This window comes from Antechinus flavipes, chromosome 6 (genome assembly GCF_016432865.1).
Source record: "Antechinus flavipes isolate AdamAnt ecotype Samford, QLD, Australia chromosome 6, AdamAnt_v2, whole genome shotgun sequence".
In the NCBI taxonomy this organism is placed as follows: domain Eukaryota; kingdom Metazoa; phylum Chordata; class Mammalia; order Dasyuromorphia; family Dasyuridae; genus Antechinus; species Antechinus flavipes.
Genome location: NC_067403.1, coordinates 28,013,980 through 28,036,922, shown reverse-complemented (window position 1 = coordinate 28,036,922; position 22,943 = coordinate 28,013,980). Strand labels below are relative to the sequence as shown.

Sequence of the window (22,943 nt, the reverse complement as noted above, 5' to 3'; positions counted from 1 at the left end):
TTTATAAATCTGTTTTGTAGATTCTTAAAAGATGGATTTCCTTTTCCAGAAATATTGCTGTGCCCAAGTTTTTTTCTATACTGATGGTTTTTGCTATTTTTATTGATAAAATTATCAAATAAAAAGACAATAAACTAGACCCAAGGATAGCAGGCAGCTTCAATATGCTGTACTTGCTTTCTTTCCTCCTAAGCAGGCTTTATTTGATTCCTCGTTAAATTTATGAGGGTATTAGCTTTATAGCTTTTATTCTTCTACCCATGACAGGTACTATAAAAACACTGGGCCCAAGCCTTGGCTCACACACAGATCACCAGGGGAAGAACTCTGCTTTTGTTGTTTATTTTATAACCAAGAAATTAAAAAAAAGCCCTAATCAGCTTTATTCCCATTTATGCACAGAAGATTAGTGGCCAGGATGCTCTTAGTGCACAGATGATTCTCTCTCCCATCTGTCTTTGAGACCAAATCAGTGCTGGCTTTTTGAAAGCTTTCCATCTAAACTAGTCTAGTTAGTATTGGGAATTCCTTTTAACTCCTTCAGTGTAACCTAGTATGATCACTGAGCTCTCAGGTTGGAAAATGAACAAACAAAAATGAAGATATATGGCTACTTGAATTTTTCCAATCTCTCTCTCTCTCTATTGAGAGACCCAATACACTAAACTTTAGAGAATAGTAGCCATAAGGGGGAAAGGAGGTTGGGAAAAAAGTCAACTAAAAGGGGAAAAACTATGATTGTTATTTTAGGATGATTTGTACCATCCCAAAGGGGATGATAGGATACATCAGCTTTGATACACCAATGGATCTGTGGTTGTTGCTATACCCTTTCATCACTGTGTATTATAATTCATCCATGACTTCAATTACTGTTTTTATACATATCCTTCCAAAGATAGTTCTTACTCATATCCTTTCAAAAAAAATCCACAAGGAATCCATATAACAAGGATAGAATCCTTCAAGTAGTTTGATTGACGTTGTATGTTTATCAGTGAAGATAAAAAGGCAGTTTTCAAGGGAAGAAATACAAGCTATCAAGAGCCATTTGTGAGAAAATGCTTTAAAATCACCAATAATTAGAGAAATCTCAACTCTGAGACTCTATTATACATATGCCAGAATAGCAAATTTGACAAAAAAGGAAAATCATAAATGTTGAAGGAACTACAGGGAAACAAAGCAGATCAATACACTGTTGGTGGAGATATTAATTGGTTCAGCTATTCTGGAAAACAGTTGGAACTATGTCTCAGCTGTTCATACCTTTTGACCCAGGAATACTACTATTGGGCCTATTTCCTAGAGATATCAAGAATATTGGAAAGGTCCCATAAATCCCATAATGTTTAAATATTTTTTTATGGTGGGAAAAGATTGGAAACTAAGGAGTAGCCATCAATTGGTAAAAGAAAGAGAAAATAAATGCTTATTTCTATGTAGCCAAGAAAAACCAGTGCCATTTTTTGGGAAGTGTTTAAAAATGTCCAACATCATCTCATTCTAGGATGATCTGCATTAAATTCTCCTATGAATCAATTGTCTATGATTCCTTGAGCTGTATGATATTAACTGGACCCTGACTTTTTCTGTGTTGATTGAATCTGGAAAATAACTAACAGGTTTCTCTAGGAAAGGCAAATTGCCTTTCAGTTCTCCTTCACTTTTCTTTCTTTAGGTTGATTTTCTGATTCCTAACTAATATTTTGACCTTCTGGCCAGGCTGTTTTGTCCTATCCAGTCTTTTGGTGATACTGTTGATGCCTGCTATTTATATTTTGCTTCTCTATTATTGTCTAACTCCTGCTGGTATAAGCAACTGCTTATCAATTGTCCTAGAAACGGATGTTTTTTTTTTTAATTCCCAGCCCTAATCCTAGCTCTGCCCCTTAAAAAAAGCCAGGATAGAGTAGACAGTTGCTGGAGAAGCTGTACTTGGGTTTTACTACAAAAGCATTCTACACAAAAGAGTCTCCATGGCTGAAATAGATTTTGAGTTCAGTCATTTCAGTCATATCTGACTGTGACCCTATATGGGGTTTTCTTTGTAGAGATCCTGGAGTTGCTTGCCATTTCCTTCTCCAATTCATTTTACAGATGAAGAAACTGAGGCAAGCAGGATTAAGTGACTTGCTCAGGGTCCCACAGCCTATAACTATCTGAGGCAGGATTTGAACTCAGTTAGATGAATCTTCCTGATTTTGGACTTAGAACTCTATCCATTATGGCACCATCCAGCTGCCCCAAATTTTGAGCGATTGCTGCTAATATGAGACCAATAAAAGCACTCAGAGAAAACAATTCTTATGGATTCCAATTATTGAATCATGAAACTATATATTTATATTTATCTGCTAGTGCTGGTATGTATAGGGAATATTTTGCACCAGATGGTTCTTGTAACAAAATCACAAGTCCTAAGGGTAATATTTTTGATCGCAGGTAATTAACATCTTCAGCAAATGCAGTCTCTCATTAGTTTACAAGGAGTACAGTAATACCACTGGGAATGCTGACCTCCTGTCTAGATGATGGGCATGTTAATAAGATACACATTATTTGATAAGAGAGATGGATTGGGGAATTTACTGTGTCTGCTCTGATGCAAATAAGCCATTTTCTACTATGATTAACCAGCAAGGTGATAGGGTATGGGTGGTTGTGATTACGGTCTCAGCTTTACTGAAAATGTTTCTTATTTTTGGGGAATGATGTACTTCTTGGATAGATCTTTAGTAAACCTCCTGGTTTGGAACTGGCTTACTGAATTAAGGCTTCACTGAGATAGCCAATAACAAACACCACAAACCAAGCAAAGGACTTCAGCACTAAGCAGAGATTGGAGCTTTGGGATGTTCTATTGTGACTCATTTTCTGTCTTTAATCAAGTCAAAATTGCTATTTGGAGCTGGACTTGAATTCAGGGAGATCTTGATTTATATGCCACTTCTGACATTTAGGAATTATGGGACCAAGAGCAACTTACACAACTTTTTTGAACCTCAGGCTGCTCATCTGTAGAGATAATACTTCCAGTAGTTGTTTTCCAGAGTTTTGAGATTATGTATCAAAAGCACGTTACCTTGCAAATTTTAAGGCATTTTGTAAGTTATTATCATCACCACCATACCATTACCACCACCACCACCATAACCACCACCACCATCATCATCATCATCACCATCATCATCATCATCATCATCACTAGAGTCCTCGCCAGTAAAAAAAAAAATCACTTCCTCTATCCAAAGAAAAGGTTAATGATAATGTAAGGATTAATAAAAAAATGTATGCAGAATACCCTTAGGCATTTGGATATTATACCAGTTAATTGTGATTATCATTACTAAAAGAATAATTTCCCTCCAACTAATTTCATTGGAAATCTGCTTTAGACACTTACAACCCTGTATTAGTATACTACTAATACCTAATTTATAGGTTGTTGTGAGGATCAAATGAGACAAAATAAATATGTAAAGCATTTTGCAAACTGTAAAGTGTAATATAAATACTATTATTGATATTACAATATTAATTATTACAATAAATATTTATTGTAAGGTTAAACTAAATCTGAGGTTTTTAACTTTTTGTGTCATTGACCCATTTGGCTGTCTGGTAAAAGGTAAATCCTTTCTCAGAATAATGTTTTTAAATACTTAAAATGAAATACATAATGAAATACAAAAGAAACCAATGATATTGAAATTCGGTTATCAAGATATTAAAAAGAAATCCACAAACATTTTCTTGGACCTTATATTAAAACCCTTGGATGAGGTGGTTTCTATGGTTCCTATGAGTTTTAAATCTATGATCCTACCTGAGATAAAGAAACTGTTCGCTCCATCAATATTTTGGTCCGCTTAAAACCTGGATCACTTTCTGCAAGAACATTCATGGTTTTCTTGCCGATGAATTCCAAAGCATCCAGGCCCCCACTTAAGACACTTTTACCCTACACAGGAGATGATTCAACAAGATTAGATAATTTTACTCTATTGTTTTGCAGAAGTGACAATTCAGTGTCAGTTACTGATCTTTAAGTGTTAAACTCAATATAAATCCTCCACTTTGACTCATCACCAGGTTTTATCACCCACCTAATTATCTCTTTTCCTAAGGGATCTCTATAATCCCATACAGTGTCTATGTGGATAAAACAAAGAATAATGTTCAATAAATATAAAAACATCATAGGTTAATTGTACTGGGTCCCCGTGTGTATTCAATACATATTTATGACATAAAGCACCAGTAAGTCACAGAATTAATGACTTAGTAAAAAATAAATTTAAACAAAACCAAAAGAATTGTGCGGAGCAATCTATTAATATATCACATACTCTCACTGACTAACTGTGGTGTTCTCTAAACCATCACCTTGGGATAAAAGACCCTCAGGCTATTTTTGATGGTCTCTGCTCATCTCAGAAATGAGCAGAACCTGTATGCAATTAGTATATTCATGAGCTAGCTTGAAAATGCTGATTTCTAAGTATTTCTGGGTTCAGAGCCATTCTTCTTTAGTATACAGTCTTCCCTGTACATTTCTCTGATAATGTAACATCGAGCATCTCAAAGCTCTGTCCCCACCATCACTACCTTAAAGGCTAATCAGGGAGAAGAACCTGGGGGCCATGGGACAGACCAGAACATTTACTACAATCTCTATTAGTCTTGATTGACTCAGCAAGGATGGTTGAGGTCAAGTCTTGGAGGAGTCGGCATTGTCTAGGACAGTTCTGAACACCCCTGCAATGTTAGAATCATTAGCTTGGGCTCAGAGATGTCCAACTTTCTCCTGATTCCTGTAGCCCGGATGTCAGCCCCAGACCTGTCTATAAGTCCTCATAGGAAACTAGAGCCCAGATTGATAGTGGGATGATCTATTCCTGGAGGTTTGAAATAGTCCTGAGAGAGTAGGCGTAAAGTACACGATGGTACTTGTTATTAGGCACTTTTCTTCTATGCCCTTTTCTATTAAACTAAGATTGAAGCCATCTGGCCTGAGTTCTATCAGAATCCCTTTTAATTCTCTCAAGATTTTCGGCATCATCCATTACAAAATCTCTCTTCCTTTTCTCTAGTCACAAAAGAGCCATCCCCATTCTTCAATAAAGCAAGCCCTTCTATCTGGATCTCCACTCCCATTCCCTCTTCCTTGCCTCAGGATCTTATCCTAGCAATCATTTCACTTGTCAGCATCTTCAATCTCTTGCTTCTTTCCATCTTCAAGTTTCCCTACAATTAAAAGGTGCTTCCTTAACTGTTCCACCCTACTCAGCAAACATTTTCTTTCCCCTTTCCCTTTTGCTGTTAAATTGTATCTCATTCCTTCACTTCCTCACCTCTGGCTCTTTCCCTGTATATTTTGCTATTCAGTTTTCACCTCAATCACCATACTGAAACTGTTCACTAATGACTTCCTAATTGGCAAATCAATGGTCTCATCTTGCATCCCTTCTCAATCACATGACAACTAATATTCTCTCCTACTAAATATTGCCTAGTCCTTGATTTCTGAGTCACATTTTCCTGGTTCTACTATCTCTGATAGTCTTCCCACTTCTAATCATTAATCTTCTCATCTCTGTATAATCTCCTTTAGCAATCTCATTTGTTTGCATTTTGTCTTTATAACAGAATGCGAGCTTCTTGAGGAAAGAGAACAAATTTTTTCCTTTCTTTTTATCCCCAGTGCCTCAAGAAGCACTTAATAAATTCTGGTTACCTGACTCCAGCAGCCTGACATAAATCCTCTATATTTCTCCATCTCTGATCTCTCTTTTGAGTGATAGAGCTGCAGTTCTAGCTGCATAGAACAACATCAGCTGGCTATCCCACCAACACCTCAAACTCAATTTGTCCCAAACCAAGCTTATTACCTTTCCCATTGTCTGCTCTTCCTTGTGAGTTCACTAGTTCTATCAATGCCGTTTATCTCCTGTGATTCTAACTTCAGTGTGGAGAGGGTTGATTAGGATAATCTGTAATTGGAGAAGGGGTGAACATTTCTGTCCCTGACACACTTTGATGACAGGAGGCCTTGGTTTTGTTCTTTGATTGCCTTTCCCTATGTATGGTGTAGACACAGTCCCGATCGCCTCCATGAGAGCCTATGGATGTTATTGTCTTGGTCCTGTGGCCCATATACAACTCAGGATGAGCGATTAGATCTCAGCATCTGGGGTGATCTTTTGGATCATGCTTTAGGAATTGGAGCCAGGAACAGAAGTGAATGCAAGGGATAATGGTGTAAAAAATTACCCTGCATGAGTTCTATCAATAAAAAGTTATTAAAAAAAAAAAAAGGAATTGGAGCCAACCTTTTATATTGGGCTTGTAAAAAGGAACAGAGAGTCTTCAGACAATTAAAGGGAAGAGAACCCCAGCAGAATTAAAAGTGGTCTTGAATTAGCAAATTATCTGGCTTAGAAAGAAAATAGCTGAGTGTCCCCAAGGGAAGATGGACTGTATTTCTCCCTATTACTCCCTTAGTCATCTCCCATCCCAAGGATGTAAACTCCCTAAAGTCAGGAACTGTTTTATATTTTTCTCCTCTCAGATGTCACATAAGCCTCTGTTTTGCACCTATTGAATTCAAATGTTATGTTAGCAAAGTTAGCTTTGTGTTTTATCTAAATACTGAAAAATGAGCTTTGTGACAACCCATTCCCCCTCATCTCTATCTCTGTCTCTGTCTCTCTCCTTTATATCTATATGTGGGATGGTGGTTAAAGAGCTTGCCTTGGAACCACTAATACCAAGGTTTAAGTAATGTCTGCTCTATACTAGCTGTATGCACATCACGTAGCCTCTTGATATTCTGGGCAAGTCCAAGACTGTAAACTGCACAACAGTTAGTTGCTCATCTCTGTTGGAAGAAAGAGTCCCCTCGCTGGGAATTCCCTAAATTAATGAAATCACTGGTCTGGATAAAATGAAAATAAATCTTCTCCAGAGCACTGAATAGACTGTGGCAAAACATTGTTCCATTGTGTAGATTTGAATTGGAATAAAAGGGATAAGGGGAAGAGGGGCTTAGCAGATGAGAAGTTTTATGAAGCTTTTATGCATAGCCATAACCCACAAGAGCACCCACACCTCAGGCAACCAGGGAGGCAACACCACGGGGTTCTGGCACACCACTGAGGTAAAAAAGCCTCAGCTGTGCACTAGGTCTTGTTTTTAAAGAATAAGCAGTAGCTCCTGTCCTCAAGGAGCTGACAATCTCCCTGAGGAAGAAGAAATGGACAATTGCTAAGAGCTAAACAAAATTGTAATGACTCTAAGTGTGATAAGAATCCAGAGAAGGTGGGGCTGGTTATCAAAGACTTCTAGAACTGAAGCAGGTTTTAAAGGATAAGGAGAATTTAGAAAAGTGAAAGGGTTGGAGGGAACAAAAGGTAGGAGGAACTGGGTGAGCAAAGATACACATTCTATTAATCATAAATCCTATTACTCCTAACTGCAAAACAGCACCCACATCCAGCCATTCCTCTCTCTATTCTCATTGCCGCCATCCGGTCCAGACCCTTTTTATTACTTTTCTTACCCACTACTGCAATAATCTCCTATATAATCTATGTGTATTCCAACCTATCTTTTACCTTACTGCCAGATTAAACTTTCTTAAATTTGACCATGTGACTCTTCCACTCAAAAATCAATGTATCCCTTTTGGAGGCAGCATAAAGCAAGAGAACTGTTTAAATATGTTTACATATATTGGATTTAACATATATTTTTACATATATAACATATATTGGATTGCTTGCTATCTAGGGGAAGGGGTGGGGGAAAGGAGGGGAAAATCTGAAACACAAGGCTATGCAAGGGTCCATGTTGAAAAATTATCCCTGCATATGTTTTGAAAATAAAAAGCTTTAAAAAAAAAATAGGGACAACCAGTTGGTGCAGTAGATAGAGCACCAGCCCTGAAGTCAGGAGGACCTGAGTTCAAATCTAGCCTCAGACACTTAACCTAGCTGTGTTACCCTAGGAAATAGGAAAGGAAGGAAGGAAGGAAGGAAGGAAGGAAGGAAGGAAGGAAGAAAGGAAGGAAGGAAGGAAGGAAGGAAGGAAGGAAGGAAGGAAGGAAGGAAGGAAAGAAGGAAGGAAGGGAAAGAGGGAGGAAAGAAGGGAGAGAGGGAGGGAGGCCTTGGACACATACTGGTTACATGATCCTGGGCAACTCATTTAACTTCTCTGGCTTTAAGCATCTCTTTAGTAGTGCTGACCAATATGACTGGAGAGAGAGTTCCTCCACTGGGAGTATATCTACTCTATTCAGTCCCCATCTCTGCTAAAAGTACTGTCATAACTGTCTCCATTCTACTCCCAATTCTCCGAATCAGGAAAAAAGATATCTAAGAAAAGGAAAAAAAAAAAGCTAACTCTGCGGACTGATAAGAATGACTCCATTGGAACCAATTTTTGCCTCACCCTAAAATTCCCTCTATACTTCTGCATGGATCTTGTAATGTCCTTTTCTTCCTCATTTGTTTCTTTCATTTCCCTCATCTCCTCCATTCTTCAAGATATTTCAGTTCATGTGTATCATATATATCTGAGTAATTTGAGTGAAGTCTGCATTAAAGAGAAAAGGGATCTACTTTCAGGAGATATTGGAGTATAGAGGAAGGTGGTAAATGTGAGTGAATGTTAGGGACCTCTCCCAATCCAGAAAACACCAACCCCCCCAAACCAAAACGCCAAAACAAAACCAATGGAATAAGCATAAGATTGAAGATAAGTCATTTTTCAATCAGAACTCAGTTATTGCTAAACTTATCCTTCCTTCCTACATAAAAGTAATTTTTCATTTTATTCCTATTATTTCCATATCAAAGTCAGATTTTCTCTGAAGTAGAAATCATATAAAGCATATTTCCTACAAAGTTCTGAGCAAGACCTTCTCTTCTTGGATATCTCTGATCTAGGTCACAAGTAAATAGAAATACTTAAAAAAGAACAGGAAGGTACAAAAGAAAACAGAGGAAGCGCCAGATGACTGACCGTGTTATGAACAACGTTGGTGATAGTTGAGAGCATCCCTCGGGATCCTGATGGGGAAGAGGGCGGATCCTCTTCAGTGCTCTGATCCACACCAGTTTCTGTTACTAAAAAAACACAAAAGAATGGTTTGGTGGATGGATCTTATGGCCTGAATTCGATATCTTCTTCAATACAAGTATTAAATTTTGAGAGATCTGTAAAAACAAGGAATTTATTGGAGTGTGTTTGGAGAAGGGCAACAGGAATCAAGTCCATTCATACGAGGACTTGTTGAAGACAAGACTCAGGGGAAACATGATGCTGTCTTCAGATATTTAAAACGCATCACAGGGAAGTAAGATAAATTCTGATCCCTGAAACCTCCCAAGATACATTAGGATTTACCTTCTCAAGGATCCAGTCTCAAAACACTTTGGCTCCCACTGCCTGACCAATAATGGGTTCCAAGCCAAGCCCCATTTAGTCATAATTTGGGCCCAGATTGGCTCAGATTGAATGTAAAAAGTAATTGTTGTGGCCAGAAACTCTGAGAGCTTCCCCTCCCACAATGATCTTTTTTTTTTTTTTTTGACTAATAAAAAGGGGCCATTCTCACTTTAAGCATTGATTGGGTGTTGCTTCAGTCAAACTGAGACCTGTTAAACACTTTGATTTTAAAAGGTCATGTGCATCCAGGGCCATCGCCAGTCATCCTGATTTATATCTGGCCACTGCACCCAGATGACTCTGAAGGGGAAATTGAGGCAGGTGACCTTGCAGAGTCCTCCCTCACTTCAATCCAATTCAATTCCCTGATATCATGGTCCTTTTTGAGAACAAAGGATGAACAACAATTTTTCGTTTATAAGCAAGTCCCAGGATTTGGTTTTTCACTTCAGGCTGTAGATTTCTATTGCTCCACAGGTTCCTGGCCATTCATCTAAGCCTGAAATAATGTCATCTGTTCCCCCAAATTCAGCACTATTGCCTCATCTTGACACAAGCTTTCTTAATATGCTTGGAAGACAGTCAATTCTTATTTTCAACCTTTAGAAATTTTTATCTTTTTTCAAGTCTCAACCCTGGTCTCACCTAAGAATGTATCACCCTTTTTCCTGGTCCTCATGTTTATTTCATCCATTTACTGCTTTCTGAATTTCCTTCCCCAAAATAGTACTTTAGATTTCAGATGCATAATAGAAAAAAGAGTCCTTGCATACATAGCATTTAGCGGTAGTCCATTCTCCCTCACGACTAAGAGGAGTGTCATGGTACCATACCTTGGAGTGTTTTGTCTGTATCCACCGGTTCACTTTCAGATGACCTAGAATTTGAATTATGAATCCTGAGAGTGGCCCCTGCTTTTTCTTTAACTGCTGTTAATCCTTGACCTGTTAAGGGAGTAAGAATACATTTTGATTTTATTAGAATGGAATTATTAGTTTTGGTAATTTCAACACTACACTCAAGACGCTTTAATTTGATCAGTATGGATGCTCTAGTGCTGAAAACTGTGACCTCTACATGTCATAGTCAAAAGCTACTGGAGCTGAAAAATTTATCACTCGATGTTGCTCCAAAGTGAAAATCCATCTAATTAAAATAAAGAGAAGCAACATGGTAGAGTGGATAGCCAGCCAACCTTGGAATCAAGAAGCTAGGTTAAATCTGGCTCCTGTCACATGTTAGCTATGTATTCACGGGTAAATCATTTTACCATTCAGCACTCCAGGCAATCTTCCAAGACTAAGGAACAAATCCTGATCTATAATGGAAGAAAGTTTCTGCACTAAGAGCTCCCAAAATTGAATAAATAAGGGATGTACTTAAACGAATGAGAGCTCGACAAAGCAGTGTTTGGTTATCTGGACTTGTTTTTCTGTCTTTTATTTTTGGGACAAGTAAATAAGAAGAAAACAGCTTAATATCAAGAATTAAAATAGCATATTCCAAAGAGTATATTTTCATAATTACTATCCTACACAGTGGGAGAGCAGGTGGTAAGCAGTGTTTCTCTAGCTTTGGCAATGTAAAATAGTGGAATCCTTTCAACCCCATTTCCAATAAGTAGTTATTTGTTCAATCACCATTTGATTCACCTCTATTAGATGGAGAATACTTTCTAAGGCAGACCATTCCAGTTCTGAACAACTCTAATCATTAAGAAGCTCCTTTCTGTAGTTAGCCCAATCTGCCACGCATTCATCTCAGTTTGGGAGATAAGAAGAAAACGACTCTTTGAATACTTTCAATCTATCCCCATATAACATGGATTCCAGGGACTCAACCACACTGGGCATGAGTGCCCTAGTATGGGTTATAGCATTGGGCACTGTGACCTGTCTCCAAATAGTGACTTTCTTTCATCTTCTCAAGAGTCACAAATTTGGCTTCGGGGAAATCCAGAAAAGATAGGAAAGAGTCTTCTTGGTCGAGAAGAATGCTTAGTATAATGACTGGCACATTATAGATGCTTAATATTTATTGAATTGGATTAGACAGAGCAAGGTTTCTTAAACTTTCTCCACATGTGACCTCTTTTTACAGAGAAATTTTTATAGGACCCTGGCCATATAGGCAAATACAATATGTATATAAATCAAACCTTTATTGAAAATAAATCATAATTTTGTTATTTCAGTTATATACTGCCATTTGGGGTTGAGAGCTACAGTTTAAGAAGCTGGAAGGTACAGTCAAACCTCCTCATAAGCTAAGTAAGGCAGAGAACAAATTTACCAATATTATTCAATTATAGTAGAGAAGCAAGTTTATTTAGAGTTCAATCTCATCTAGAAATTATTGAACTTTTGATTTCTCTTTTCATTGTGTAAATTCAGGGAAAAAATAACTTTTTTTTAAACCTAGAAAGTAAAAGTAACCAAGGAGAAGAGAGAATCTCAAGAAGAATAAGAAATGAGAAATTTGAAATGCTCTGAATATCTTAAGGCTTCAACAGGAGCAACTAGCAATTATTAATATTCTATGACATGGAATTTTCATTTATCTTCTTACATATGTAATATGCATCTCTCTCTTTCACTCTCTCCCTCCCTTGCTCCCTCCCTTCCCTCTTCTCTCTTCCTCCCTTCCTCTCTCTCTCCCTCCTTTTCTTTTCTTCTCTCTCCTTCCCTTCTTCTCTCTCTCCCCCTCTCTCCCTCCTTCTCTTTTCTTCTCTCTCCCTCCCTCTCTCTCTCCATCCTTTCTATCCTCCCTTCCTCCCTTTCTCTCTTCTTCCCTCCCTCTCTCTCTCTCTCCTCTCCTTCTGTTTTTCCCTTCCTTCCTCTCTCTCTTCCCCTCCCTCTCTCCTTCTCCTTCTCCCTCCTTCCTTCTCTCCTTCTTCTTTCTCTTCCTCTCATTTTCTTCCTCTAACTGATATAAATGCCAGGAGCAAAATTCATAGGGAAATGATCAGTGCTCCATTTGAGGATACCTGGTTCATCAGGTAAGAACTCTTTACCTCACCTTCCCTTTCCCTGCTTTCTCTTACCTCAGTTATTTAGAGAAGGCTGAAACATATATTAAGGAAAAGCTTGAAGAGGAAGTGATATCGGCTGCTACTCCAGGGTCCGAGAGTAATAGCAAACACTTCACATCCCCATATTTGTACCTGAACCAACTTTTTGCATTGAATCCACAGAATAGAAGGTACAAAAGCAGACGTGTCTAATATCTGTCAATGTTCCTGCATCCCTCATTATCAGGTGACCGACTTATCAATCATCATCAAATCATCCAGGGACAGTATAACAACCAATTAAAATTACAACCAGCTATCCTAAAGCTGATTAGGAGTAGGATTGGTTGATTGGTTCAGTCAGCCAATGACATTGTAAGCAATAGGGAATGGGTTTCTATTTTTCTCAAAAATATGGTGTTTCAGATTGTTGTGTGGAAAATATGCAGACTTTTAAGTGTCCCTTTTTATGTAGCTATACATGGGACCATATTAGTATAAAATTCCTTCATGCAGTCCCCATTTTGATATTGCAATTTTTTTCTAGGTATCAAGAACACACTTGTCAAAGAATACTAGGAAATTACAATATGAGTAACAAAAACAACATTTTATACTTTTATAGTGCCTTCCATCAAAAGGATCTCTAAATCTTATTTACTAACAATTTACTTCCTTTTAGATTTGGACAAAAATCAAAAGACAATTTGATAGTGAAATATTGCCAGAAGTAACAAACAAGAAGAATTGATTGGGGATAAGGAAGAGCAAGAAGAGATTAATTTTAAAAAGATTAATTTTTGCCTCAGTTTCCTCATCTGTAAAATGAGCTGGAGAAGGAAATAGCCCTTCAGGATCTTTGCCAAGAAAACTCTCAAATGGGGTCGTGAAGAGTTGGACATGACTGAAACAAATCAACAACTATAACAAAACTAAGACTTATTATTGGTAACAGTTTACTTCCTTGTAGATTTAGACAAAAATCAAAAAACAAGTTGATAGTAAAGCCAGGAAGAACATCTCAAAAAATGTCCTACTAGAGAGATTTATTGATATACCTATATCTAATAGTCAAGGAGGGCAGATCTAATAGGTGATCGACAGCCAGCATATTCCTGAATATTAATGGATTCAATTGAACTAGGAAACTAATATATTACTACAGTGCTACCTAGTGATTATATACAATAACATGCTATAGCTTATTGATATCTACTATGTCTCTTTCCATTATGCATTTGGTCAAAGGCATAATTTTTATTCTTCAGAGATCATGGTAGTCCATAATTCACAGTCCTAAAGTATCACTGAGATACTACTCAAGAGAAAAATATAGTTTTTGTTTTTGTTTTTGTCAGGGAGAAATGACATCATTAAAAGGACGATACTATTTCCCAAATGCATCAGCCTTTTTCCTCCTATTCAATTTTGGAAATCACCTTTTATTCAAGTAATAATAATAACAATTTTAATATAGCTAATGTTTATGTAGTGCCTACTGTGTGCCAGACATTGTGTTAAATGCTTCACAATTATTATCTCATTTGAGCTTCATGACAACCCTGGGAGACAAATGCTATTGTTATTTACATTTTATAGATAAGAACCTCAAGCCAAATATGGATTAAGTGATTTGCCTAGGGTCAAACAGCTAGTAAATGACTGAGAATGGATTTGAACTTGGGTCCTCTAGACTCTGGTCCTCAGGGCTCCATCCATAGAGCATCCAGATGTTCAAAATATATGTACTGTCAGGAGTAATAAACAAGAAGATTAGATTGGGAGTAAGGAAAAGTGGGAATAGGCTAACTTAAAATAGATACATGAGAATGTAAATTGTTTGAGAGCAGGGACTTGCCCTTAAAGCCTAGGACTTACTACAGTACTTGTACACATATTAAATACTTAATAAATTTGCCTTCTTTCTTTCTTTCATTCATTCCTCATGGTGGCAACTGTCCATTCTTGGCTAGACTCTTTTTTGAAGATGTTCACTGATGATTTTTTTTAGGGTGCAGTTAAGTGATGCAGTGGATAGAGCCAGGTAGATTCATCTTCCTAAATTCAAATATGGCTTCTGATACTTAGTACTTGTGTGACTCTGGGCAAGTCACTTATCCCATTTTGCCTGAGTTTCCTCATCTTTAACATGAGCTGGAAAAGGAAATGGCAAATCATTATAGTGTCTCTGCCAAGAAAACCCCAAATTGGGCCATGAAGAGTAGGACACAATTGATCTTAATTCCCAGGGCTGTTGTGAATATCAGATGAAATATTTGGAAAATGCATTGTAAACCTTCATTTTATGTTTTCGTTTATGTTTATGTTTTTCAACCACATAAATAATAATGGCACCTACCATCCGAGGTTGTCATAAAGATCAAGTGGGATAATATGCATTTGCCTTAGTGCTTGGCTCACAGTAGCTGCCTAATAAATTCTTGTTTCCTTCCTTCCAGATATAAATTAACAGTGATATAAGCTTAATAATGAAGTCTAATTAAAATGTAGTATAATTCCTTGCATTTCATTTTCCCTAGGTTCATGTAAATTTAATGGGATTCAATGGGAAACAAGATTGGCTTTTTACCAGTCGTGCCAGAAATACGTTCATGTAATGCAATGGAGTCATTATCATTTTCTTGTTAGCTTACCTATTTAAATACTAAATCTATATTCTAAATCATCTTGTATATTTTCCAAAAGGAAATGATCAGAATGCTTAATAAAATATTTTAGCTAGATTACTGAGATATAGAGTAACAGAATAATCCAATTTGAGCAACACTAGAGAGATTACCCTCCCCGCCTTTTTTTGACCTCTTGACAATTCTCTATAACTATTCCATTATAGAAAGATGAGATTTTCAGCTCATTAAAAAGGCTATTCTGTACTCACCCTGGGAAATCCACTCCAGGATTTAACTTGATATCTTTATTTTCAATTCTCAGTCTTTCAAATCAGGGGGGTTTAGGATCACATCATATTAAAGTTGAAAGAAACTTTATAGATGACCTAGCTTAAGTGCTTTCTTTTCTTAAGGAAGATTAACTTGTCAGATTCATGAGGGAAAAAATTGTTCCAAGGCTGATCAATCCCAAAGATGGGCACCTTCATCAGTACCATTCCACAGGTAATGAGTGACCAGAAAGGATAATTAGAACCCTGTTTTGGTGGATGAGAAGAAGGCAAAGTAAGGATGTAAAGAGTGATAGCAGAGATCAAAGAGTGACCTTCCTGTCCCCTGGATCTGAAATAGCTCAAAACTGCCCCCTCAACGGATATGATTATATCCTCAGTGGAAATGATAGGGGCATTATAATTAGCTTTGCAATAGGACCCCAAGCTTTTCCATCTGTCATGGAGATGAAACTTCTCGGCTATGTTGCTTGTCCCATTTGAATGAGATCTCCCGTAGAAAAGGGCCTTTCTTTGCTTTCCCATTTCTATTCCCAATGCTTAACACAATGGATGTACTCAATATACGTTTTTTCACTCACAAAGCCAGGACAATTTGGGTTTCAGAAAATGAGTGATAGTTTGTACTTGCATAGAAAAACAGTCACTTTAAGAATTCTTTTGTTTCCAGAAGCAAATCCCCTGTATGAATATGAATAATGAACATACTTAAGTATATGACTACTGGCAAGTAAAGAGATTATTGAAGCTTATTCACTGATGACTATTACTCTACCACCATCATTTTTTAAATAATTAAGAAAATATTTTTTTTCCTGAAAAAAGTTACAGGAGATTTATTTTTATTTAATGGACTATTTTAGATGCTTTGTTAAATCTCCTCCATTAGAGCTTAAAACTTTCCTTAGAGTGACATCTAGTGTTTTTAAAATTAAGCCTCTAAGCCTAAGGCCTTATAGGCAGTAATGGATTTCATGGTGATTAAAAATTCATGAATTATGTTATTTGTCTACCCATAGGTCTTCCTCTACAAACTATAGCCCCGACTCTCCGAACTTTCTTTACTATACCCTAGAAACCTATTCATCCTGCAAGTTCATTTTATCCCTAAGAGCTCCTTCATCGGAAATACTCTCTGGCCCTTCCCTCTGGCTTGGAGGGAAGGCTCCATGTTAAATAAGATACTCAAGCCAATGGCTCTTTCATTCTTCTCCAGACTGCTGCACTTGACCCTCTCAGACTCCTTCATGGGTACCTTCATCTTTTCAAACATCTTCCCTTTTCACATGTGTGTGTGTGTGTGTGTTGCCTTTCCCTACCACTATTAGGATGTGGAATATAAGCTCCTTGAGGGCAGGAATTATCTTTTTTTTTTTCCCCTACTAGTATTTATATTCTTAGCACCTAATCAATAAGCTTTAAAACCTACTAAGTGCCAGACATTGTGCTAAGTACTAAGGCTGCAAAGAAATGTAAAAACCTTGAGGAACTTATATACTTTGTAAACAAGATATTTATATAACACGTATCTTTATAAAAAAAATCACATGTATAGGATAGATAAATAGGATATAATGGAGTTAATCAATATATAGGGGATATATATGTGTGTATACAAAATAAAATGGAAATAACCAACAGAGGGAAGGAACTAGAATTAAGAGGGACTGAGAAAGTGCATGGCATATAGTTTGTACTTAAAAACTGTGTTATATAGTGTTATATTATATTGTGTTTGGGCTCAGCCCAGACTAGCCTTGTGACCCTGGGCAAGTCATTTAACCCTATTTACCTTAGTTTCCTCATCTGTAAAATGAGCTGAAAAAAGGAAATGGCAAACCACTCTAATATCTTTGCCAAGAAAATCCTAAATTGGGTCATGAAGAGTTGGACATGACTGAAATAAGTGAACAGCAAAATATTGTTACATGGGGCATATGAGTATTCGATGAACCAAAAGGAAGCACCTACTCACCTGTAAAGAAATGGATGGAAGAAAAAGGTCTCATTCAGAGGCTATTGTGCAGAAATCCCATGAGCAATGTTTCTGCCAAGTGGTCATTTAGTCTCAACTTGAAGAACATCCGCAAAGAGGAACTAATTTACCCTGCCCTCCAAATGAAGTAACAGAAAAATAGGTGAGAGGATTTTTCAGTACTTGTTTCCTCATCTCTAAAATGAGGTTGAGAATACCTGTAGGAGTTCTTTTTATAGGGTTGTTATGAAGCTCAAATATGGCAATGGGTGTAAAGCACTTTAAAAAACTGAAGGTCATCTCCCTGCAATAAAGTTTACAATGCCAGAAAAGGCAGGAGGTATAGGTGTCTACCAGTTATAGGACACACACCTATTAATTTAAAATATATATATATTCCCACATATTCTTAAAGTTATCATTTTAGTTCTGTATCCTATTACCTTTTTCCTAGACCATTGTATTTTGTTGTTGCTGTTCAGTCATTTCGTTCACATCCATCTCTTCATAGCTCCATTTGGGGTTTCCTTGGCAAATTACAGGAGTGGCCTGCCGGTTCCTTCTCCAGCTCATTATACAGATGAATGTTGTGACCCGCTCAGGGTCACACAGCTAGTGAGTGTCTGAGGTCAGACTCGAATTCAGAAAGGTGATTCTTCTTGATTCTAAGTCCAGTGGTCTATTGACTGAGTCACCAGGTGCCCAGATTATCATCTTCATCTCCACCTAATTGCCCTTTTCTATCTTCTGCCCCCTCTGCCCAACATTACTAGGTACCCTTACACAAACACACATACATACATGTACTACTACATGTAAACATATGTGTGTATGTATATGTATGTACATTGCTGGTGGTCTTTGATGTTCTTTGACTATTTTTCAATTAAGGAATGGTTCTTGGTCTTATATATTAGTGTTAGGAACCATATACAGATGTCCCCCAAATCTAGTGCACTTTTAAGCTATTAAAGCCTTTTTAGGAGACTATCACTCCTAGATGGGTGCATTGTCTCTTACTGTCTACTCTCTTTGGTCCCAGCTGGATTCATTGGTGTTCTCTGATGAAATGATCAGTAGGTGGGGAAATGAGGGGGAAAAATCCTTTTTCACTCTTATGAGTAATTCTCCTTGACTCCAACCTCAAACTGAAACTCTTTTGCCATTAAGCTGGTTTACTACTTGACTATTCTGCCAGGGAAATCTCTCCAGATATTTAAAGCCTCCAGAGACAAAATTGATTTATTTGATTAGCCAATGAGCCGTTCCCTTCTTGACTCAAATAAAGAGGTTCAAAAGTGGTCACTTCTATTTAAAAAATAAAAAAAAAAAAATCAAGCTGGGCATAGGTCAGGAAACTAATCTCTTATAATATTGTTACTATGGAAACGATCAGATTTGACTTACATCTTATAATCCCTTTTAAAATAACACATTCCACTATACATGTAAAGACTCCCAGGGTGCTCTTTGATATTTCAGCATGGTTCTGTGTGGCTGGTGAGCAGCACAGTGCAAAGAACAATGGATTTGGAGTCAGAGGATTTGAATTTGAATCTGAGCTCCAATTAGATGAGTCATTTCACCTTTTTAGGCCTCAGCTAGGTCAACTTTAAAATCAAGAGTTTGGACTAGATGAATTTTGAATTCTTTCTCCATCCTAAATGTATAAATAAGGTTTTACCCAAAACAACAACTAACCCCACTCTCACATCCCAAAAGGGGAAAAAATGTTGAATTTAACAAGAGTGGGAGAAGGATGAATTTTGAATTCTTTCTCTGTCCTAAATGTATAAATAAGGTTTTACCCAAAACAACAACTAATCCTACTCCTGTCCCCCAAAAAGGGAAAAAAATGTTGAATTTAGCAAGAGTGGAAGAAAAGTGAATTTTGATTTCTTCCTCTGTCCTAAATGTATAAATAAGGTTTTAGCCAAAACAACAACTAACCCCACTCTCACATCCCAAAAGGGGAAAAAATATTGAATTTAACAGGAGTGAGAGAAGGGTGAATTTTGAATTCTTTCTCTGTCCTAAATGTATAAATAAGGTTTTACCCAAAACAACAACTAATCCCACTCCTGTCCCCCCAAAAGGGGAAAAAATGTTGAATTTAGTAAGAATGGGAAAAGGGTAGCAGTATTGAACCCTTGACTCTCTAAGAGACAAACCTATGGACTAGAATTATTTTATTACTTAAATACTTATCAATGCAGGTTCACACAGTTATTAAAATTGGAATTCATAGTAAACATTTAAGCACATATACAGTCTATTTATTTTTCTGTGTTGCTAAGTTCTACTTTGATTGTTGTTTGATTATTCTCAAAATATTGTGTAAAATGGTCATAAACCAATATGCAGTCTATATGTTTTTCTGTGTTGCTAAGTTCTACTTTGATTGCTAGACTATATTATTCTTAAAATATTGTATAAAAGGGTTGGCTATAAGCCAATATAAAGAGTCTATATATTTTTCTGTATTGCTAAGTTCTACTTTGATTATTAGACTATATTGTTCTCGAAATATTATGTAAAATGGTTGGTTATAAGCCAATACACAGAGTCTATATATTTTTCTGTATTGCTAAGTTTTACTTTGATTGTTAGACTATATTATTCTCAAAATACTGTATAAAATGGTTGGCTATAAGCCAATACACAGAGTCTATATATTTTTCTGTATTGCTAAGTTCTACTTTGATTGTTAGACTATATTATTCTCAAAATATTCTATAAAATGGTTGGTTATAAGCCAATATACAGAGTCTATATAATTTTCCATGTTGCTAAGTTTTACTTTGATTGCTAAACTATATTATTCTCAAAATATTGTATAAAAGGGTTGGTTATTCACAGATAAGAAATGGGCTGAGTCATCTGTCACAAAAGGAGGCAGGACATTGAGAATGGCTCACCCAGTCCATAAATGTTACCAACTTGCCAAGCTTGCCAAATGGGCCCATTATATGAAAAGGTTAAGAGCCTGGGTTCTATGGTGTTAATTAGTTCAGTGACAATAGCTCACCCATAAGACATTTCAGGCTTTGTGTCTTTGAGTCTTTCACTGAAGATAGTCACTCCTTTAACATAGGCAAGGAAAGACTTTTACAGAGGAAGAAGTAGAATTTCAGAGAGAGGAAGGGAGAGAGACAAGAAGGGAAAAGGAGGGGGTTGGGAAAAGAGAAGAATTGGGGGAAAGGGCGAAAGAAAGAAAGGAAGAGGGGGTGAAAGAAAAAGGGGAGAAGGGAAGGAAGGAAAGGAGGAAGAGAGGAAGAAAAGGAGGGAGATGGGGGAGAAGGAAAGGAGAGGGAGAGAGGAAAGGGAGGAAAGAAAAAAGGAGGAAGGAAAGGAAAGAAAAAGGGAGAATAGAAGGGAGGGAAGGATGGAGGAGGAAAGGGAGGAAAGAAAAAAAGAAATAAAAAAAGGAGGAAGGAAAGGAGAGAAAAAGGGAGAGAGGAAGGGAGGGAAGGAGGGAAGAGGGAAGGGAAGAAGAAAAGAAGAAATATGAAGTCCTTAAGCCTAATGACCCATTGAAGGAGAATTATAAATAGAAAAGGGTAAGATAAGGTTATGCATATCAGACTTTCATTTCAATTTCTGGAGTAATGAGAAGAAAATATCTCACTGTCTTTGAAAAGCCATTATCATTTTTATAATCAAAAGGGAAATGGTAAAGCAGACAGAAGCGATCATCACATGGTCTAAAGATCCTTGCCAGAATTCTTCTGGATTAATTACTGCACACACACACACACACACACACACACACACACACACACAGTCTTGTTCACTGTGAGCCTCTGGAATTTGCAGAGTGGTATGAGCTGTAACACAATACACTGAACATGATCTTTGTGGCGCATCAGAGATAGAAGAAGTTCAATATTAACATGAAACGAGACCCTGCAATAGAATATGACATCAAACTGCAGGTCAAAGAAAATGTGTTTTGGTCCTAAGAGATCCAAAGTGGAGAAGATCCAGCAGAAATCCACCCAGCTTCTTCAGGAGGGAAGCGAGGAGCAGCCTCCTTTCATGCTTTGTGCCAGGGAGCAAACCCTGAGAGCCTGGAGCAGGGCCAGGCTCCTGGTAGTAAGGTGCTTCAGACCAATGTTAGGTGGCAGTAGGATATCTAAGGACTGAACAGTAAATCCAGCGGAGGAAAGTGCCCACCAGACATCACTAACTATGGAAAGTTTAGAGAATGCCCTTGCAGAGGGCACAATGAAACAAACACAAACTCAAGGTTGACGGTGGCTTCTTTTTCACTTGAAATAGTAAGGCACCCTGAGGGAGGCACAGGGGGCATGTGTGCCAGGGAAGTCGGGCTACTTCTACCACCTTGACCCCTAAGATTCAGATAAGGACCGCCCAGGACCCTGAAGTCAAGAGCTTGGGAAAAGCAGTGCTTCCCAATCCCCAGGCCTGCTTCTAGCCTTTCCCCACAGAGGGGAAATAGCGATGTGGAGAGGGCACCTGCTGCCCTCATCACTACCAGGCCAACTGCCACCAAAGCCAAGGAGCCCTGGGAATGGCAATATCCTCAAACCACCTTCTTGCCTCCAGCCCAGCCCTTCCAGCCCTCATTATTCAGGGAAACAACTTTTTGTGGAGAAGGGAGCAGCCCTCACACTGACTGCCAACTTAATGCCGCTTCCAAGGCTGGCAAACCAACCTTGCTGAAGCAACAAGATAGCCAGGATGGCATGTGCCAGGTAGCCCTACTGTTTTGCTGAGACAAGTTCCTGCCAGATCCTCACTCCCCTTGTTAAGTTCCCATGCCCTCTGCAAAATGTCTCCTTTCCAGAGACAGGTGATTTAATTCAGTTAATGATGCTTAGATAATTCCTGACTCTTACATTTGCGAAATGTCTGAACTTGGATGTACTTTAAATATAGAGCTACGAGAAGGTTGTTGGGATGTAAGCAGACACCAAAAGGAGTTCCTGGCCACTTCTACAGGGCAGTAATTAAAGCCACTAGAAGGAACTTAGAATACAACAGCGTGCAACCAAAACCCTCCAGAGTGAAGGTCATCAGAGATTGGCTCTTTCCTTTCTTTGTTAATTGAAATTTTATTCAAATATTCTTAATACTTGCTTCTCTCTAAACAAAGTATGGAAGGAACTGTCAGCATTCATCTCTAATGATAAACCTAAATTCCAATTTAAATCACAGAAACTAGAGAAAACATCAGACTGTATAGGTATGAGTTAAATAACATCCTTTGAATATGAAGTAAAAGTGAAGTACAGACTTAAGAAAATTAGAGCTGGTAGAGAGAGTACCTGAAGAACTATGGAGAGAGATTCATAATATTGTGTAGGAGGGAGCAACCAAAAACATCCCAAAGAAAAAGAGAAAAAAGTGGGAAAGAAAACTAGGTGTCTGAAAAGGCTTTGCAAATAGCTGAAAAAGGAAAGAAAGAGAAAGGGAAAGAATACCCAGCTGAATACAGAATTCCAGAGATTGGCAGGGAGAGAGATTTTCATAAATAAGCAATGCAAAGAAAAAGAAGAAAAAATAGAATGGAAAAGATAAGAGATTTCTTAAAAATTAGAGATTCTCTTAAAAAGAAGAGA

The 22,943-nt window shown here is 37.6% G+C and overlaps 1 protein-coding gene across 1 annotated transcript in view; it reads right to left on the bottom strand.

The window, feature by feature from the left end:
- FAM114A1 (family with sequence similarity 114 member A1) overlaps positions 1–22,943 on the bottom strand; it is a 69,726-nt gene that overhangs the window by 27,560 nt on the left and 19,223 nt on the right. The window contains 3 exon segments of the mRNA XM_051963755.1: positions 3,830–3,964; positions 9,028–9,131; positions 10,287–10,397. Coding sequence (XP_051819715.1) covers positions 3,830–3,964; positions 9,028–9,131; positions 10,287–10,397 — 350 coding nt within the window.